Source organism: Trachurus japonicus, chromosome 18, assembly GCF_045865225.1.
Source record: "Trachurus japonicus isolate A0001 chromosome 18, Traja_1.0".
Lineage (NCBI taxonomy): Eukaryota > Metazoa > Chordata > Actinopteri > Carangiformes > Carangidae > Trachurus > Trachurus japonicus.
The window spans coordinates 11,615,211-11,633,565 of record NC_140924.1 but is presented as its reverse complement, the minus strand read 5'-3'; the positions used below and the strand labels follow the sequence as shown (position 1 = coordinate 11,633,565).

The following is an 18,355-nucleotide window of genomic DNA, read 5'->3' as shown; positions in this document are numbered from 1 at the left end:
ACAACATATGCACACCCCCTCTAATGCGCAACATGGGTCTAAAATGACCCGCATTCATTTTCCATGTGAATTCATGCTGGGTGAGTGTTTCTTTGTGGTATCTTTTAAAATCAATATATTTTATCATTGAATCCTCCAAGTATTATTTGAATATCTTGTTTTTAATTAGTACAGGGTGTTATTTCCATTTTTACTTTCTTATTTTAAGAACAAATAGACAAAAAGTCTCAGAGAGTGGACCAGTTAGCTAGCTAGCAGTTGACATTTCTACATTCTACTGTATTAGTTAACTACAGTAGAACATGTCACCAGCTAGCTAGGTAGGTAGCTGTTGACATGTTCTAGCTGGTGTCTACAATAGAATATTATTCTATTGTTGTCACCAGCTAGAACATGTCATCATGTTAACAGTTAGCTAACTTGCTAATATTAAGGTATTTCCCTTTATGACAAGTAATGTAGCTACTTATTCAAGGTAACTAAAACCTTATAAATTATGCACAGTTATCTTTAATGAGTCATCAAATGTTTCTTTAGGTAAATTGGAATAATTGTAAAACAAGTAAATATGATTATATGTGCTTAAAAAAGAATATTTACTGAAGAAAATTATAAATACTGTGCAGTGATTTCAAAGATATAACATTGAAATAGCCTACTCAGATAGAATAAACTATGGTTAGCTGTTGACCACAGTAGAATATGTCAACAGAGCTATTAATGGGGGAAAAGGACAGGTAATGACTAGTCATTATTGTAATCAAGGAAACAATGGTAAAATTAAAGTATTCTTGCTATACTTGTTTTTTCAACCGGTCCACTCACTGAGACATTTTTGTTCATTTTTGTTCACAAGTTAGAAATGAAAAATGGAAATAATGACCCCACTAATAAAAAACAAGATATTAAATAATACTTGGAACATTCAATCATAAAATAGATATATTTCAAAAGTTACAGCAAAGAAACTATCACTCAGCATGAAATCACATTGGAAATGAATGTGGGTCATTTTAGACCCATGTTGCGCATTAGAGGGGTAGTGATACAAAATGTGTTTTTATTAAAAAAGTGAAAAAGTAAAAAATAAAATAAGGATGTATTATGATCAAAAACAAGTTAATTGAGGAATACCTGGAATTCTATATGATGAAATAAATTTTTCGCAAAGATATAGCACAAAAAAACTCACTCGGGTCTATTTAGACCCATGTTGTGCATCAAAGGGTTAAGGGACATTTTTATCCCCCTTACACCTTGTGATTTAACTCACTAAGTTTGTTGTGAAGTACTTCCCCAGGAATATCCAGACAAACATGCAAGAACTTCTCTGCTCCATAAATGTGTCAGTAAACGACTCGTAAATGTTAAATGTACATCTGTACACTAGTTCATCCTCCCAGGTAAATTCACTGGGGGGCATCATTTTATATCAACCTATGAGCTCATTTTCTTGCTGAGGATTTGCTTATATTCATAGTTTTGATATGATGTGGAATTTCCCTGAACGCTAAAATACACGTTGAGTGTTTTTCCACTTTAAAGGGATAGTTCAACATTTTGGCAAATTGGCCCATTGCCATAATTGCTATAGTCATAGCAGTAGGTTCGTTACCTTTAATTGTAGGTGTAAGCTGTTTTTAGTACAGAGGAGCGCAGCAGCTGGCTGCTCAGAGCTACGCTATGGAGGCTAAGGGAATTTCTTGGTTTCCCTCATTAAACTCATCAAATACAAAATCCCAAAACTCCACAGCGCTTTTGTAGACAAGTTGTGACCTGCACAACCACCACGCTATGAGATAATGACGGAACGCTACGAAACGGAGCCGTTTTCGAGGTAAATACATACAAAACAGGGACAGTTTTTCAGCAAGCAGTCTCCGTATTTACCCTGTATTTACCTCGAAAACGGCTCCGTTTCGTATCGTTCCGTCATTATCTCATAGCGTGGTGGTTGTGCAGCTCACAACTTGTCTACAAAAGCGCTGTGGAGTTTTGGGATGTTGAATTTGATGAGTTTAATGAGGGAAACCAAGAAATTCCCTTAGCCTCCATAGCGTAGCTCTGAGCAGCCAGCTGCTGCGCTCCGCCGTACTGAAAATAGCTTACACCTACAATTAAAGGTAATGAACCTACTGCTATGACTATAGCGATTATGGCAATGGGCCAATTTGCCAAAATGTTGAACTATCCCTTTAACAAAGTGAGTCAAACTTTGTGGTTTTAAATTTGAGGGATTTTATCTTTATTGTTTTCTGTTGATATCGAGGCTGTGAATGTATGTGATTCTGTGAAAAAAGGTGTTAGACTGAAGTTGAGATCGGATCCTCTGACTTTCCTTTGACCCGAACACAGACAGCTGTCCCCCTGTCCTCCCTCCAGCCGTCTCCCCTCTCTCCTTACCCTGTTATCCTGTCCTAAAGATGAGCTAATGGCAGGTTGTCAGTGTGTGTGTGTGTGTCTGTGAGTGTGTATGTGTGTGAGTGTGCTCAGCTTCACACAGGGATTCCTCATCCAGCTCTAAATCAGCACCAACCACCTGTTGATGCTGGTTCTTTTACTGCCCTCATGTGGTAGAAACGTGGTAGTGCAGCACAGATACATGGAGACATTATAATGGATGTTAGTCTCTGTAAAACATATTTTAATAATCACAAATAGTTTGTGGGTGGTTTAAGGGTGTTTAGATGATTTGTTACTGAGTCAAACTTGAATATAATGTTTTGTTTCATAATGTGAGTTTGTTAGGGGAAGAAGGGAAGGGAGGGAGAATAGGGAGAAAAAGTTTGTTCTGTTTCTTGCTTGTAAGAATGTCCTGTTTGATTTACTGCAAATTGCAAACAAAACTAATAAACACATGCTTAAAAAAAAAAAATAATAATGTGAGTTTGTTATTGTGCATCTACCTCCACAACGAGGCTTAGTCTGACTTCATGCTAACGGCCGTGGCTTTGTTGTTCCTCTCTCGTCTCTCAGGGTCGTCCTGGGCCTCTCGGTGAGGTTGGGCAGAGTGGACCTGAAGGGTCCCGTGGCGGCCTGGGGCCCTCAGGGCCTAAAGGAGAGAAGGGCCACATTGGAATAAAAGGCCCATCTGGTCCCAAAGGAGACAAAGTGAGTGCTGTACAGTAGACGTTATTGGACAGTGCACCAATAACATGTATATAACTCGTCTAGTTGCAGTTACAACCTGCAGTGACATGTTTTCACCACCAGGTGTTGCTGTTTAACCTGATTACAAATGAACATAATTGGTCATTTCCTTATGCAGGGACCGATGGGAGTTCCTGGGTTCCAGGGGACTGATGGAGTACCTGTGAGTACATCAGATACTCGGATACAAACTGATGTGTCTCAGATGAGTTCACATTATAATAATAAAAAACTCTTACAACGCTGATATGGCCTTGTCCTTGAAGAGTCCGACCCCCTCTCCCTCTCTCTGTAGGGTCACCCTGGTGCCGAGGGCGGCAGAGGACAACCCGGACTGGACGGCTGTAACGGGACCAGAGGAGAACCCGGAGACTCTGGGTTCGGGATCGGACCACCTGGATTCCCTGGACTTGCTGTGCGGATAAACTCTTATTCCTCTTCTATAAATCTGTGTATACTCTGGATGATTGATGACTGGTTCTTAAAGAACATTTTCGTTCATTATTGATGGTGTTGTCTGCTTCAACAGGGGCCTATTGGACCAAAGGGTCAGAAGGGAGAGCCCAGATACATCTCAGACGGCAACAGCATTGGCGGGGTAAGGTTATAAAGGTGTCAACTGAGGCTGCTGTTATGGAGCTGAAACGGTTTCTAGAATAACTTTTTAATGTGAAGTGACAATAGCTGTCAGAGAAATTTGGTGGAGTCAAGAATCAGAACATGGAAATATTATAAAATAAGTATTTGTACCCTTACCTTGATATTTATACACTGTTACAGAACTTTTTTTCTCATCAGGGTTTACGGGTTTCTAGAGTCTAATTCATTTTGAATAATCCAAATGAAATTTAGTTTATATTTTATAGAAGAAAAAAACTGTTTCTTAACTTTTTGTGCAACAGCAACTAAACTCATGCGTGTGGGCGCTGAGGCAGTTCAGTCTGTTGGCCAGTAGATGGTGCTACAGCACAACAGACAGGAAGACTTAAAGTATTCTCTAAAACCCATGACCAAACCGCAGATTTAACTGTTTTCAAGTTTTCTTTTTCTTAAAAAAGATAATTAAGAGGTGAATTGTTTACTTATCCATCTATTTTTCTTCTTTTTCCTACACTAGTCTTATCCTGGTGGACCTGGACAAGCCGGCGCACCTGTAAGACTTTTACTTTTTTACACACATTACACAACAATATTCTGATAAACTCTCTTTAATACAAAATGTAATATGTTGGATGTGATGTGCAAAATACATTGAATACAATCAGAAATAAGAAATATCTCTGACTGTATTAATCTTAGTAACACAATTGATTTATAGATTTGTTTGGACAGTTGTGTTCTGACCTGGTTGTTTCATCTCTGCAGGGCTTCAGAGGTCCTGATGGTCCAGCTGGTGCAACTGGTCCAAGAGGTCCTGAAGGATACACTGTATGTAAACTCATTTATCTCCCTGTATCTTGATGTGACATAAAGCTACATGTTCATGTTTTATACTAATATTATCTATGAAGCTGAGTCTGATCCTGTCATCTGTCTTTAGGGCCCTCCTGGTCCTCCCGGTCCTCCAGGGCCAATGGTGAGTAGGCTACAATAATAGAGTATAATGCCTCATGATATTTTATTATAAGGCTTATTTATAAGCAGTGCTCACACAGAAGTGTTGGCCTCTGTTTTACCATTTTGGAGTCGTTGTTCTTGTCCTGTGGTAACACTTGTTGTTTTCAGGGGACCCGTGGTGATGGATATCAAGGAGAAAAAGGAGACAAGGTACGAAGTGTTAGCTGAGGAGCTCATGTAGATTCATTTGTGTCTGCTGAGATTAATTCGCACACACACATACAAAAGGTAGTGAGTTTATCTTTGTGACAGAATAGTAGGAAAGTAGCATCAGTGACTGTTTTTGTTTAACTTTTTTGTACTAGTTCAGTTAACATGTTATAATAATCTTGTAAGTGGTGGAAATATCCAATTTACCCAAGTAGCCTACTTTATTTTTGTTTGGTGCTACTTCCCTCCTGGGATTAAAAAAAACAAAACAAAACAAAACAAAATGTGATAACCACAATGCTGAACTTCAAAAATAACATTTGGGACATACTGTACAGGCAGGGTGCATTAGCCTAGCTTAGCACAATGAAACACGGAAGTCTTTGCCCTTCAAAGATGTTTTGGGGCTTGTTGATGAGCCATTTATCAAGCTAACTTGATAATCAGGTTTATTAATTTAGCCTTGCAGTTTAACCAGTTATCAAGTTAGTTAATTCAGCTTCCTTATATTCCATTATCTATTATCCTTCTTGAAGTTTAGCTAGTCTACTTTAGCCTCCTTGCAGCTTACAGAGTTATCAAGATAACTAGGCTACTTTATCCTTATTGAAATGTAGCCATTTAGCTGCTTCAGCCTCCTTATAGTCTTTGTCCTAAGCTAACAAGTCCCAGACACTGTTTTTGAGGTGAGATGTTGTGGATGTTTCCCTCAGATAGAGATGAGCTACAGATAGTGCATCCAAACAGCAGGTTTATAGTGCTCTGGCTGGGTCCTCGGTGTGTTTGTGACTTGTGTTTGCATGCATGCCTGGCTGAGTGCTGTTGGGTGGAGATACAATAATACAATGCATGTTAAAATTTGTTTTGGTGGTGGTTTATCAATCTGCACTTCCTCCGTCCAACATCCATTAATCTACTCGACATCCCTCCTTCCCTTGCATCCCTCCATCCTCGTCCAACTCCTCTTCCTCTCTCCGTCCCCAGATTGACACAACTACTGAACTGTTTGTTACGTGTTTCATGTATGATATAAAGATCACATGAACCTCTGCTTGATTCAGTCTGGTTTGTTGTTTCAGATGATCTGTACTGCCGCTGAGACAAGTCACAAATGTACTGAATCTGATTGAATCCTATTAAAAATCCAAATTTAGACCCTTGAAGGACTCAATGTCCCTCTGTTTCCCAATCAGACTCGTATCAATTTGTTATTCTCAATCTCTTCAAATATTGTTTGTGAGTTGTCCAGTGGCGTCGCAAATTTGTTTCCCCTTCATGTTGGATGACAGTTCAGAGATTTTAAAATTAAATTTTGAAACTTAAATAAAGAAATTAAAGTGAAATTTTGGAACTAGACATAAAAAAAATCATATTAAATCCAAAAAAATTATCAACTTGTGGTAAAACTTCATTAAAACATCTGAACTGTCACTCCAAAGGACGATCTGTGGACTGTAACTGGTTGCTGGAATCACTTGCTCCTACTTCCTGCGGTGCACTCATTATCCTCTCCCCTCTCCCTTTATTCACATTTGGGCATCTGGTAACTGGTGAACTTTGGGATCTGTACTAGTTTTATTTATTTTTAATTTTTTACCTGCTCTTTGACTCCTCACCTCCCATCCACTGACCAAACCAACCCATCTCATCTCATCTCATTTCATTTGAACAATCGCACACAAGTACTAACAGGGTCATTCTATGAAAATGGTAGCTTTTTGAACAGCAATTTCATGTTTCATTTGTATTATTTTTTTAACAACTTAAACATGGTCACATAACAGTTAACCACTTGCCATTATAAATCAACATAAATTACAGCTTAATGTATTTTAATATTTCTATTATATTATATTAAAAAAAATGCTAATGGTGGTTGGTGTTAATGATCGTCACTGGTGTTACCCACTGGTCACTGGTGTTACTAACGAAAACTGGTGTTATTGACTAGAACAGTAACACCAGTGACAGTAACACCAGTGACAAATGGACAGACAAGATGGCCTATTTAAGATGGTGGACATTGCAGGCAAAACCACACTTCTTAACTTGTAAATATATCAGCTTATCATACAATTTTATCAATTATTTTAATAAAATTTCCTTTCCCCTTACTATAAACACTGTAACACCAGTGACGCATCTTAAGTCCTCACATGAAATTACTCGTTAAATCTTAACATTATCAACATATGAAGAGAAGGTGCTGACTAACTATGTGCTCTTCAAAATGGACACACCTCCAATTAACTCTTGACCCCAGAAGATGTTTGCAGAGATGAAGTAGTTTTTCAAAATAAAGGGTTTTACAAATAGTAACACCAGTGACATGAAATCGAGGGACAGCTATTTTTTGTAAATTATTTAAATTATTTATTGATATTTTCATTATTTTAAGTATTATACTAAATAGCTATAACACTTTCCTTTGTATTATAATCTTTAAAACAGGAGAAAAACATTTATTTAAATTCAAAATATGTCACTGAACCATGACTCCTTACCCGAGGGACAAGCCAAATTCATGTCACTAACAAGATTTTCAAGATATATTTTAAAATAAATGTGCATTATAACTGTCTTATGCATGGTTTAATAACAAGAAAACACTTTAATTACAAAAAAACATGTATATTTTGTGTCATTGTTGAACACTTTTGAGCGCTTTTCCTGGTGAATAATGTAGGGACAGGAAAGCGACCATTTCTATAGAATGACCCAACAGTCATCTTCATCCTCACACACTGCATGCACTCTGTGCTCCACACACTGAGCTCAGTCAGGAGCTGGACCGAGTACGGAAACAGCTGGAGTCACTGTTCGCCTGTTGAAATTATTTTTTACTTAGGATCAAGGTTTTTCTTTCAAAAGGTGCATTAATTTTACTTTTTTAGCTCAGGGACAGATGGGGGCTCAAAAGTAGTCCTTACTCCCCCTCCTCCTATATCTTGCTACTTATCCACTTAGCTACCTTAGCCTTTTTAATCTATCTATCTATCTATCTATCTATCTATCTATCTATCTATCTATCTAGTTTGCTTGTTTTTAGCTAGCCTAGCCAGCTACTGTAACCTTTTACCAATTTTATTACGCTATCCAGATTAGCCTCCTTGCAGTTTAACCACTCATCAAGCTATGTACCTTAGCCTTCATTAACTCTATCTATCTATCTATCTATCTATCTATCTATCTATCTATCTATCTATCTATCTATCTATCTATCTATCTATCTATCTATCTAGTTTGCTTGTTTTTAGCTAGCCTAGCCAACTATGCCTTTTACCAATTTTATTACGCTATCCAGATTAGCCTCCTTGCAGTTTAACCACTTATTTTAGGTACCTTAGCCTTCATTAATTCTATCTATCTATCTATCTATCTATCTATCTATCTATCTATCTATCTATCTATCTATCTATCTATCTATCTATCTATCTATCTATCTATCTATCTATCTATCTATCTATCTATCTATCTATCTTGTTGATATCAAGCTAGCTCGCTAGGTAGCCTCTTGCCAGTTTGACCTATTCAGGTAATCAATTTCTTCCTTCTTGTCTTTTCTCTTCTTTTCCACATCACTTACCATCATGTCTTACTTCCTCTCCCTGTTCCTTCTTCTCTTCCATTGTCACCCCACAACCTCTCCTGATTGGCTAATGGTGTGTTGTATGTATTTCGGACTTCAGGGCGACGTGGGTCTTCCCGGACCCAGTGGTACTCGCGGCGACGAGTCGCTGATAAGCGAACAAACTCTCACTATCTACAAAGGAGATAAGGTAACACAGCAAGAGAGGGTAGAAGCTGAGGTTGAAGCGCTTCCCCGCACACACACACACACACACACACACCTGGATGGGGGTAGGGTTGAACTATCAACGTGGTAAAAGGTCGTAACGCCACGGGAAGCAAGATGATGCAGACTAAAGGTTCAAACAGGAAGAGGAGCAGTGATTGCTGCAAACTTTACAGACATGGAGTGGAGGATGTGTTGCCATGGAGAAGTGAGGAGACGAAGGAGGAAGTTTAAGGAGTGATGGAGGAGAGAGGTTGGTCCTGACTTCAGGAAAGTCCTACAACCTTGACAACAGCCTCCAACCTGGAGGTTCTTGAACTCCAATGATGGTTGGGGTCTTTCATCATCATCGTCACCCAAAGAACTCCCTCCTTCTCCTCCTCAGTCCTCCGGTCAACGGTCCCTCCCGTCCTCCCTTAAACGTCCCCGAACCTCCGCTGTCTCCAACACCTTTCCCCTTGTCCTCGTTCCGCCTCCACCAACTGGCCCGCCGTCGCCTTTTTAAACAGCTGTCTCTTCCCTTGGTCACGGTATCCAGGGCGACGTGGGCTTGCCCGGTGACCCCGGACAGCCAATGATCAATGGCGTTGTGGAGTTTGTGGGTTTGCCCAAAGGAGACAAAGGAATGCAGGTTTGTTGGAAAACGCAGCTCTTCTCACGTAGTCGACATTTTCTAACGTCAAGCAGATCGAGCGACCATGGTTGACGTGGTTTTTGTCCAGCATCCGCAACATGTCCCTGAACTCACCACCAAGTTTCTCTTTGTCATAAAGCCAGGGTTGACATGTTTGTTCCTGTGGTAGCTTAAAGATTAGATCGGCATCATCATCAACTGCAAAATGTGTCTTGTTTGTTTTTACTACAAACTATTTTTAAAGAATGCTAGCGACTCCCCATCTTTCAAGCTGTCATTGGTTTCAAGTTGTTTGACTGTATTTTGTCTTTATTTGTTAAACCTATTGTGTATCATCATCTTATTTTATACAGTTTAAAACCGAAAACTCACCTCAAGACTTTTAAGGTTGATTTAATGTCTTTGATTTTAGCATTTTGCTTTGAAATCAAGGAAGAAACTTAGTGAGAATATCACTGTTGGTTGAGGCCACTTAAAGTACCAATGGCTAGTTTTCATTGTCCCTTCTTTCTTTGAAGTGAGATTACACATACAAAGGTAAGTTTTGGTATAACGAACGTATGTATGCAGATACAAACTATTCTGGTCATACAGCTCATGATTTAATATTTGTTCATCTTTTTTTCTATCTGTGTCTCTGTCTCAGGGGGAACATGGACCAAAGGGCATCAGAGGATACCCCGGCAACCCCGGCCGACCTGTGAGCATCTCTGATCTTTTTCTTTTTCAACAAATACTAACCTTTTAGTTTAGTGTCATTTCCGTAGAAGCAGTTAGAAACTCGGGGGTGTTGTTTCCAGTAAGAACTCCAACTTTATTGTTTTTGTTTTCATGTAATTCCAGGGACCTTTTGGATATCGTGGAGAATACGGAGAAAAGGGCATCCCAGGATACCCCGGGGGAAGAGTAAGAGCTGACCTCAACAATCCTCACCATTTTAAAAGACGTTGTTTCCCGTCTTCCTTCCTCTGTGGTTGAACATTTATCTGACCGTTCCTTTTCCTCCTCCTCTGTGGTGCCTATCCGCTGTCTAATAAACAGGGCGCTCCAGGTTTTAATGGCCCCCCGGGTACGACGGGACAACAGGTAAGCTTCCTGGCTCTGGCGCTCAGGCGGGGTTTGCAATTAGCAGTGTTCGATACAGGCAACAAGATTTATCACTACAAGTCAAATTAAAGTTTTTTTATGTGTTTTTTTAACTTACACAGGGATACATAGGTGACCCAGGTTACCCCGGGCAACCAGGATACGCAGGACCCAAGGTAAGGAGAGGGGGCACTTGTGTTTTGAATAAAGCGTCAATCAGAAGAGATCACCATACTCAATGCTCAGTGCAAATATTGAAGCTATTAAATTTGTCAAAGACGAAGCCAAAAGGTTTTTCTAAAAAAAAAAATTGTGTTATGTTTCTTTGTTGTTCCAAAAGTTGTTTCACCATCATGCACATTTGATATGATGCAGGATATTAGTGAAATTCTGAGGACACGTCATTGAGTTCATTGACATTTTTTTCTTGCAATACCAGCGTTTGACCAGCAGATGGTGCCAGTGTCTCATTGTACTGTTGGGATATTCATAGAGATAAATACATAATTTTGTGTTTATGTGTGGTGCAAATAGATTTAAGTGCATTGATTATGTTTTTTTGGGGGGTTTTTTGTTTACATATATCATTTATATAACATATATGTCGTGTCTCTTAGGGAGACCAGGGAGAACCCGGACCACCAGGACCTCCTGCTTTCGTCAGTGGACAGACCAGCGCTGTTCCAGGTAACGCAGATTTATGAGTGACCTATGAAGCTAATCAGGTTTGATAGTGAAACATCTCTTTAAAGCCCCAGTATGTAACTTATATGGCTTTTTATTAGCAAAAATCAAATATTGGGATATATTTGGGTCTTTTTCTAAACTTTCCCCTAATGGGATTCTTTGGGGCTTTTTTTCCCTCACTCAGGATATGTTGAGGATACACAATCAGTTGAGTTTGCTTCTGTTGCAATTTGTTCAACCTTTTTTCATAAAATGACTGGACTATAAGTGGGCGACACACCGAACCGAGGCTGCCATGTTGCAACCCTTTATCCTGTTACATGGAGCGTCTGTTGTCTGTCTGACGTCTGCCCGATTTCACGTGAATGCAACATCAAGAATACGTTCCGATATACAACCGCACCGCTAGATGGGGGTAATTCCTACATATTATACCTTTAAGTGTTAACCATCTTTCTCTGTGACTGGCCACAGGAGTCCCAGGTGACGCAGGACTCAGTGGCTTGCCCGGCCCCCAAGGTGACCAGGGATATCCGGGGTCGCCAGGACCACCAGGCCCTCCAGGACAATTAATCGGTGAGTGACTTTGAAGCATTCATAAAATAAACCGCAGATCGACTTTTATTTTTATATTTTTTGCATTATTACATCTAACAATACATACTCTAATCTTCACATCCTCACTCAACTAATTTTCCATTGGCATGCAGAAAGAAATTAGTTGAAGCTGTTTTCATGTCTGTTTTAGACTATGGTGAGGCTTCCCTCAGTGTACTAAAGAGTTTAAATAAAGGTAACTAAACTAAACTAAACATTGAAACGATAATTTAACATACCTGTCGATCATCTTCACTCCCCAGACCCCGCATACGGCGGTCGTCCAGGCAATTCAGGTTTCCCCGGGACCCCAGGCCCAAAGGGAGAGAAGGGTAACGCCGGGTCCCCGGCCTACGGCACCACAGGACTCCCAGGTTCCCCCGGACTCCCCGGACCCGTCGGCATTCCTGGACTTCCCGGCCGCTCCGGTATGTTCACGTAGACTCGACTTAACGAAACCTCTCTGGTCCCTCACAGGTGGTCACGTTAAAGGGTTGACGTGATTTGAGAGATTTGAAGTGACGCGTTTTGATGAAGTGATGATGAAGTCGAACTGTTGTCTGAGTTGTCTTTTATTTTTCCATTGCATGAAAGGAGCTCGTTATTATAATTTTGGTCGCTCTTTATTTAACGGTGCAGTTTTAATTCTGAGGAGCACCAACCAATCGGTAAGAAACAATGTCCATTAACGGCCAAATAATATCTACCTGATGTCCAATGAAACTGTCATAGATCCACGATGGAGCTATTCCATGTGATGTCTATTTGGGATCTGATTCCACATCAAATTTAATTTCTAATAAGGCTATGATTCTGTAAAATGGTGCCAAACAGTATATATGAGGGTCTCCTATTGGGTTTCTAGTCCATTTTTATGGGTAAATGTCTAATTTATGACGAATTATGGGTTCTTACATCTTATTAAAGTCTAAATTGATACCAACTCAAGCTTGATTCATCTTACTAATACCTAATTTAAGACAAACTATGGGTTCTTACATCTTATTAGAGTCTAATTTTGTTCTATAAGTTATAAGACATTGCTTTTTGTTGGTGTACCGTTGGTGTACCGTAAAATAAATGCAGTCCTTACTTTTGTGATGACTAATCGACGACATTGCGGCGCTGAGCAGCGGTTGGCATCAAATACTAAACTGCTAGAGGAAGAATGGGTTTTTTGTAAAATGTTGCAGCCATGAGGGTCAGGTTGTCGCTGAGAATGCAAGACGAAGGTAAGAGCAGTGTGTCAAAGATAACGGCTGACTGACTTTACTGTCCTCCAATGCTCGACAGAACCCTGCATCATCTATCCACCGCACACAGGTCAGTCAAGTACGGGTAAAACCTCCAGGCAGCCATAACGCTCTGACCGCCCGCCATGACCAGTGGTGGACAGTAACGGAGTAAATTCACTTGAGTACTGTACTTAAGTACATATCCAGAGGATTTTGTACTTTACTTGAGTATTAGATTTCTTTGGTACTTATTACTCTTACTTGAATATATTTCCAAGACAAATATTTTTACTTTTACTCGAGTTAATTTCTAGGAAGGCTGAAAAGTACTCGTTACTTTCAGGTCTGCTCTTTTTTTTCTTCTAAAATCCTATTGGACACAAGCTGTGTTTGTCAAAGAAGGAAACCCTAACCCCTAAAAGCAGCACATCAGTGCAGCTGCTTTCAAAGAGTTCATTCTCAGAAACAAGAGTTAAAAGCTCCTTAAATTCATTTAGAAAAAATTATAGTAATTCATTGATGTGAAAAATAAGAAATTTACTCTTACTCTTACTTATCCAAAAGTACATTTAAAAGCATGTACTTTTGGATACTTAAGTACCTTTAGAAGCAAGTACTTTTTTGCTCTTACTCGAGTAACATGTCGACTGAGCTACTTTTACTTTTTTTGACCAGTAGTATTTGTACTCTTACTCAAGTACTGGGGTCGAGTACTCTGTCCATCTCTGGCCATGACTCATGTTCTGCCTGCCAAAGCGAAACTGAAAAACAACATATATACAAACTTTTCAAGCTGGCAGCGGCTGACTGCCACTGCTTTATTTTCCCAACGCTGTAACAGTACTGTACCGTACTGTACCGTACTGTGTGCAGGCTGCTGTGGTAAGTACAGCTGAGGGGAGCGCAGCCTCTCCACTGGCTTCAGACCTGGATGGTTGGGGGGGGGGGGGGAGGGGGTCTCTCTGCTCCAAGCTGCTTCTCTCAGTCTTTGGCCACAAACGCTCTCGACCACATTCACTGATTCTACATGGACGCTGGCGCTTGGCACAGTTTGCAACAGCGATTTAGATTTTTTTTTTTGTTGATTTTGTTTGGCACAAACACATTTAAAGAAGGAGGAGACACACAAACTGAAAGAAAGTGACATTAACAACAACAACAGTAACAATGATCATTCTCAAACACTTCCTTTCAGTCTGGTCAAATATTTCATCCCATTTCCACTCAAACAAAATTGATTATTTTCACAATAAAAGTCTCAACTGTCTCCTTTGTGTGTGTGTGTCGGTGCCAAACAGCGACAGGGCTATGCATGCTGCTTGTGGCAAGTAGCTCTGAGCCATTACAGTCCATGTAAAACCACTGAATTCATGCTGTTTTATATTTGACTATGATATAAACCTTTTACTGCTCTGTCGTCTTGCAGCAGCAGCAGCAGCAGCAGCAGCAGCAGCAGCAGCAGCAGCTCAAACCTTCACCACCACACAGAGCAAACTAACCCTGATTTCACACGGTGACATCGAGCTGAGCCTCCAATCAGACACCTTTCAGTCACTCCTGAGTTTTTAATGTGAAAATATTAAAGTCAGAGTGACAAAAAAAAAAGAAGAAAAAGTGACATCGTCCGTCGGCCGGCTGGAGATGAAACAGTGTGAAATCTGAAAACAACAGGATCTGCTCAGTGTTTGAGGCTGTGACTCATTTAACCATTAATACGTCTAACATCAAGTGTGTGTGTTTCTTTGTTTGTGTGTGTGTGTGTGTGTGTGTGTGTGTGTGTGTGTGTGTGTGTGTGTGTGTGTGTGTGTGCTCTCACTTTCAGGTCCTTCCGAAGTCCCCACCAGCTATCCCGGGACCCCCGGGGCCACGGGCCCCAGAGGACCACCGGGCGGCACAGGATACAAAGGCTTCAGAGGTAGAGTTATCTTTGTTTATGTTCTGGATGTACAGATCTGTAATAAATGACATATATGGTTAGATACATGTGCAAAGTTTCCATGTATGTCACATAATGGGATATATAAAAGTCAAGATAAGATATAATTTTGTAATATATGAGTTATACATGTACATCATGTGTGAAAAACATCTACATAATGAACTTTTATAAGACATTATAAGTCATCATCATATTTAAACACTATAGATTGAATTTATTTATGCAAATATTTCGAAAAACATATTTGCATATACATGTTTTTCTCATCAGTTGTATATATTACTTATATAATATTAACGTGTCAATGGGCTTTGGTATATATGTACAATATAAACGTACAACATGTTCATATTAATGAGATTTTTATAGGTAAAACCTCTATTGCACATATATATTAGTGACAAAATTTCATATATATGAATAACAGACTCCATGTGTCACATATTTTACATACCGTATTTATGAAAAATATTATATGAAGAGTTCATTTGCAAAAGCAGATAAATGCCATTTTGAAAAAAATGAGATGATGCTTTTGAATTATTCTTTACATAGTGTTGCTTTCAGCTTTATTTTTTTTTTTTTTACATCTGTTTTTGTACGTCTCATCTCTTTGGTCAAAGCCACTCAACTTTGGTTTGACTGATATCACCTGGTGTAAATAATAATTAAAAAATGTATCTGCTTTTGCAAATTAACACTTCATATATGTTTAATGTACTGGTAAAGATAATGAAATACAGAATATGTAAATTAAACGATGTCTTTTACAAACAATAACATTACATGCTCAAGAAATATGTACCAGGTTTCATAAATAATTGACATAATAATATAATATACTATATAATATTTTAACTGAAGAAATTTAATGTATCTTTGTCTCCCTCCCTCCTCCCGTCTCCTAGGCGACCCTGGTGACTGCGCCTGTGCCGGAGGAGGAACCTCCGGTGCGGTCGGTGGACCTGGACTCCCCGGGGGCAACGGCGCCCCCGGTTACCCCGGAGCGAAGGGCGAGGCCGGTGACCCCGGTTCACCCGGCTTCGGTGGCGGTCAGGGACCTCCCGTGAGTAGGATTTCTAAGCACATTAAGTTCTCCAACGCTGTCGAGGTTCCCGTGGTAACGTGAGGTTCTGGTTCCCCGTCCGGTCCAGGGTCGACAAGGAGAACCTGGTTACTACGGACGCAAAGGAGAGAAGGGGACGTCTTTCTACCCCAACCTGGGGCTGGGGGTCAAAGGAGAGCTCGGCGGCACGGGCCCCCGAGGGCCGACCGGAGAAACCGGAAAACCTGGCAGAGACGGACTTCCTGGGTTCCCAGGAGCCCCGGGGCCTCCGGTGAGTCCCGGGACACAGAGGAGGAGTTGGTGTGGAGGTCTGGACCAGTTCACATCAGGTTTTAATACAACCTCTCCTTTCTCCTTTCCTTTCATTTGCTTCTTTCCTTTCCTTTCTCCTTCCTTTTCTTTCTTTTCCTTCCTTCCTTTCCCTCCTTTCCTTTCCTTTCCTTTCCTTTCCTTTCCTTTCATTCCCTCACCTCCTTTCTCCTTTCCTTTCTTTCCTTTCCTTTCCTCCTCTCCTTTCTCCTTTCCTTGCTTTCCTTTCCTTTCCTTTCCTTTCCTTTCCTTTCCTTTCCTTTCCTTTCCTTTCCTTTCCTTTCCTTTCCTTTCCTTTCCTTCCCTTCCCTTCCCTCATTTCTCCCTCCCTTTCCTTTGCTTCCCTCCTTCCCTTTCTTTCCTTTCCTTCCATTCCCTCCTTTCCTTTCCTTTCATTCCCTCACCTCCTTTCTCCTTTCCTTTCTTTCCTTTCCTTTCCTCCTCTCCTTTCTCCTTTCCTTTGCTTTCATTTCCTTTCGTTTCCTTTCGTTTCCTTCCCTCCTTTCTCCCTCCCTTTCCTTTGCTTCCCTCCTTTCCTTTCTTTCCTTTCCTTTGCTTCCCTCCTTTCCTTTCTTTCCTTTCCTTCCATTCCCTCCTTTCCTTTCCTTTCCTTTCCTTTCTCCCTCTCCTTTCTCCTTTCCTTTCTTTCCTTTCCTTCCTTTCCTTCTCTTCCCTCCTTTCTTTTCTCCTTTCGTTTCTTTCCCTTCCCTCCTTTCCTTTCCTTTCCTTTCCTTTTCCTCTCCAGGGTGATGCTGGCTACGGCACCGTAGGAGAGAAAGGTTTCCCAGGGTTCCCGGGGTCTAAGGGTCGCCCCGGGGGCGCTGGCGAGCCCGGCGTCGGCTACCTCGGAACGCCCGGTTTCCGCGGCGAGGCCGGAAATCCTGGTATCCCGGGGTTGCCTGGGCAACCAGGTGCACCCGGACCAAGAGGTAAGTGATGACGGGGGAGGAACGACAGAGGAAGAAGAAGAAAAAGAAGAAGAACGGAGTGAAAGTGTTGAGTGAGCGTTGAGAGTGTGTGTGTGTGTGTGTGTGTGTGTGTGCGATACCGTATTCTCCCCACAGGGTGAATGAAATGACCGCACTGCAAAAACTCAAAATCTTTCCAAGAATATTTGTCTTATTTCTTGTCAAAATGTTTCATTTCTAGTCAAAACTAAACTCTTTCCACTTAAAATAAGACTCATCACCTAAAAATTAACTTGTTTTTAGATCATTTTCACTTGTTTCAAACTAATTTTCATTTGAAATAAGTAGAAAAACCTGCCAGTGGAAGCAGTTTTTTTGAGCTTGTAATACAGTAAGAAAGAAAAACTTGCTCCACTATCAGATTTTTCTACTTATTTCAAGTGAAAATCTGCTTGAAAGAAGTAAAAAGTGTCTAAAAACAAGCTACTTTTTATGTGATGAGTCTTATTTTAAGTAGAATGAGATTTGTTTTGACTAGAAATAAGACAAATATTCTCTGTAAGATTTTGAGTTTTTGCAGTGGCGCGTACATCCATCCGTCCATCCATCCATCCATCTCATCCCATCACCGCCCATCCTCCTCTATGTACTGTAGTTACCATAGCGACCCCATCCTAACACCCTAAACCATTAGAGGACACGTGTCCGTAGGGGACTCGAACCGCGGCCCCGGCTCTCCAGGACCTGAAGGGACCGCGTGGCTTCGTAGCTCAGCAGCTTCCTGCCCTTCACTGCCTCAGCTGCAGCAGCAACACTCTTGATTATTAATGGTCTCCATTAATGAGCTTTACACACTCTTCTTCACGCAGCCAATAATCTATAATCCACCAACTGCTTCGTTAGTCGACCCCGATCGACGCACAATGACGAGATTATTAATGCTGATTGTGCTACAGCTCCTGTGCTCGTTCAGTCTCAGCGGAGGTGAGAAGGTAAAAAACAAAACAAACAAAAAAACAATGGATTGATTCACAGGTTCAAACACGTTGTGATTCGTTTGGTGGTTTTCTGGTGGTTTGCTCTTTAAGATCGCCCCAAGATCGATCAATCAACCAGTCAAGTGTTGTTAAAGTAAAACGATACTTGGTTTATGACCCTTCAAAATAAAAGACCCTTTTTGT

The 18,355-nt window shown here is 40.6% G+C and overlaps 1 protein-coding gene across 1 annotated transcript in view; it reads left to right on the top strand.

Moving 5' to 3' along the window:
* The window catches only part of col4a6 (collagen, type IV, alpha 6), a 127,892-nt gene that overhangs the window by 87,919 nt on the left and 21,618 nt on the right, over positions 1-18,355 (top strand). The window contains exons 5-24 of the mRNA XM_085760078.1: positions 2,977-3,111; positions 3,269-3,313; positions 3,446-3,565; positions 3,680-3,748; positions 4,268-4,303; positions 4,516-4,578; positions 4,691-4,726; positions 4,876-4,917; positions 8,607-8,696; positions 9,994-10,047; positions 10,191-10,253; positions 10,389-10,433; positions 10,556-10,609; positions 11,051-11,120; positions 11,595-11,696; positions 11,981-12,145; positions 14,775-14,867; positions 15,800-15,957; positions 16,046-16,228; positions 17,012-17,195. Coding sequence (XP_085616204.1) covers positions 2,977-3,111; positions 3,269-3,313; positions 3,446-3,565; positions 3,680-3,748; positions 4,268-4,303; positions 4,516-4,578; positions 4,691-4,726; positions 4,876-4,917; positions 8,607-8,696; positions 9,994-10,047; positions 10,191-10,253; positions 10,389-10,433; positions 10,556-10,609; positions 11,051-11,120; positions 11,595-11,696; positions 11,981-12,145; positions 14,775-14,867; positions 15,800-15,957; positions 16,046-16,228; positions 17,012-17,195 — 1,807 coding nt within the window. The remainder of the gene's footprint in view (positions 1-2,976; positions 3,112-3,268; positions 3,314-3,445; positions 3,566-3,679; positions 3,749-4,267; positions 4,304-4,515; positions 4,579-4,690; positions 4,727-4,875; positions 4,918-8,606; positions 8,697-9,993; positions 10,048-10,190; positions 10,254-10,388; positions 10,434-10,555; positions 10,610-11,050; positions 11,121-11,594; positions 11,697-11,980; positions 12,146-14,774; positions 14,868-15,799; positions 15,958-16,045; positions 16,229-17,011; positions 17,196-18,355) is intronic.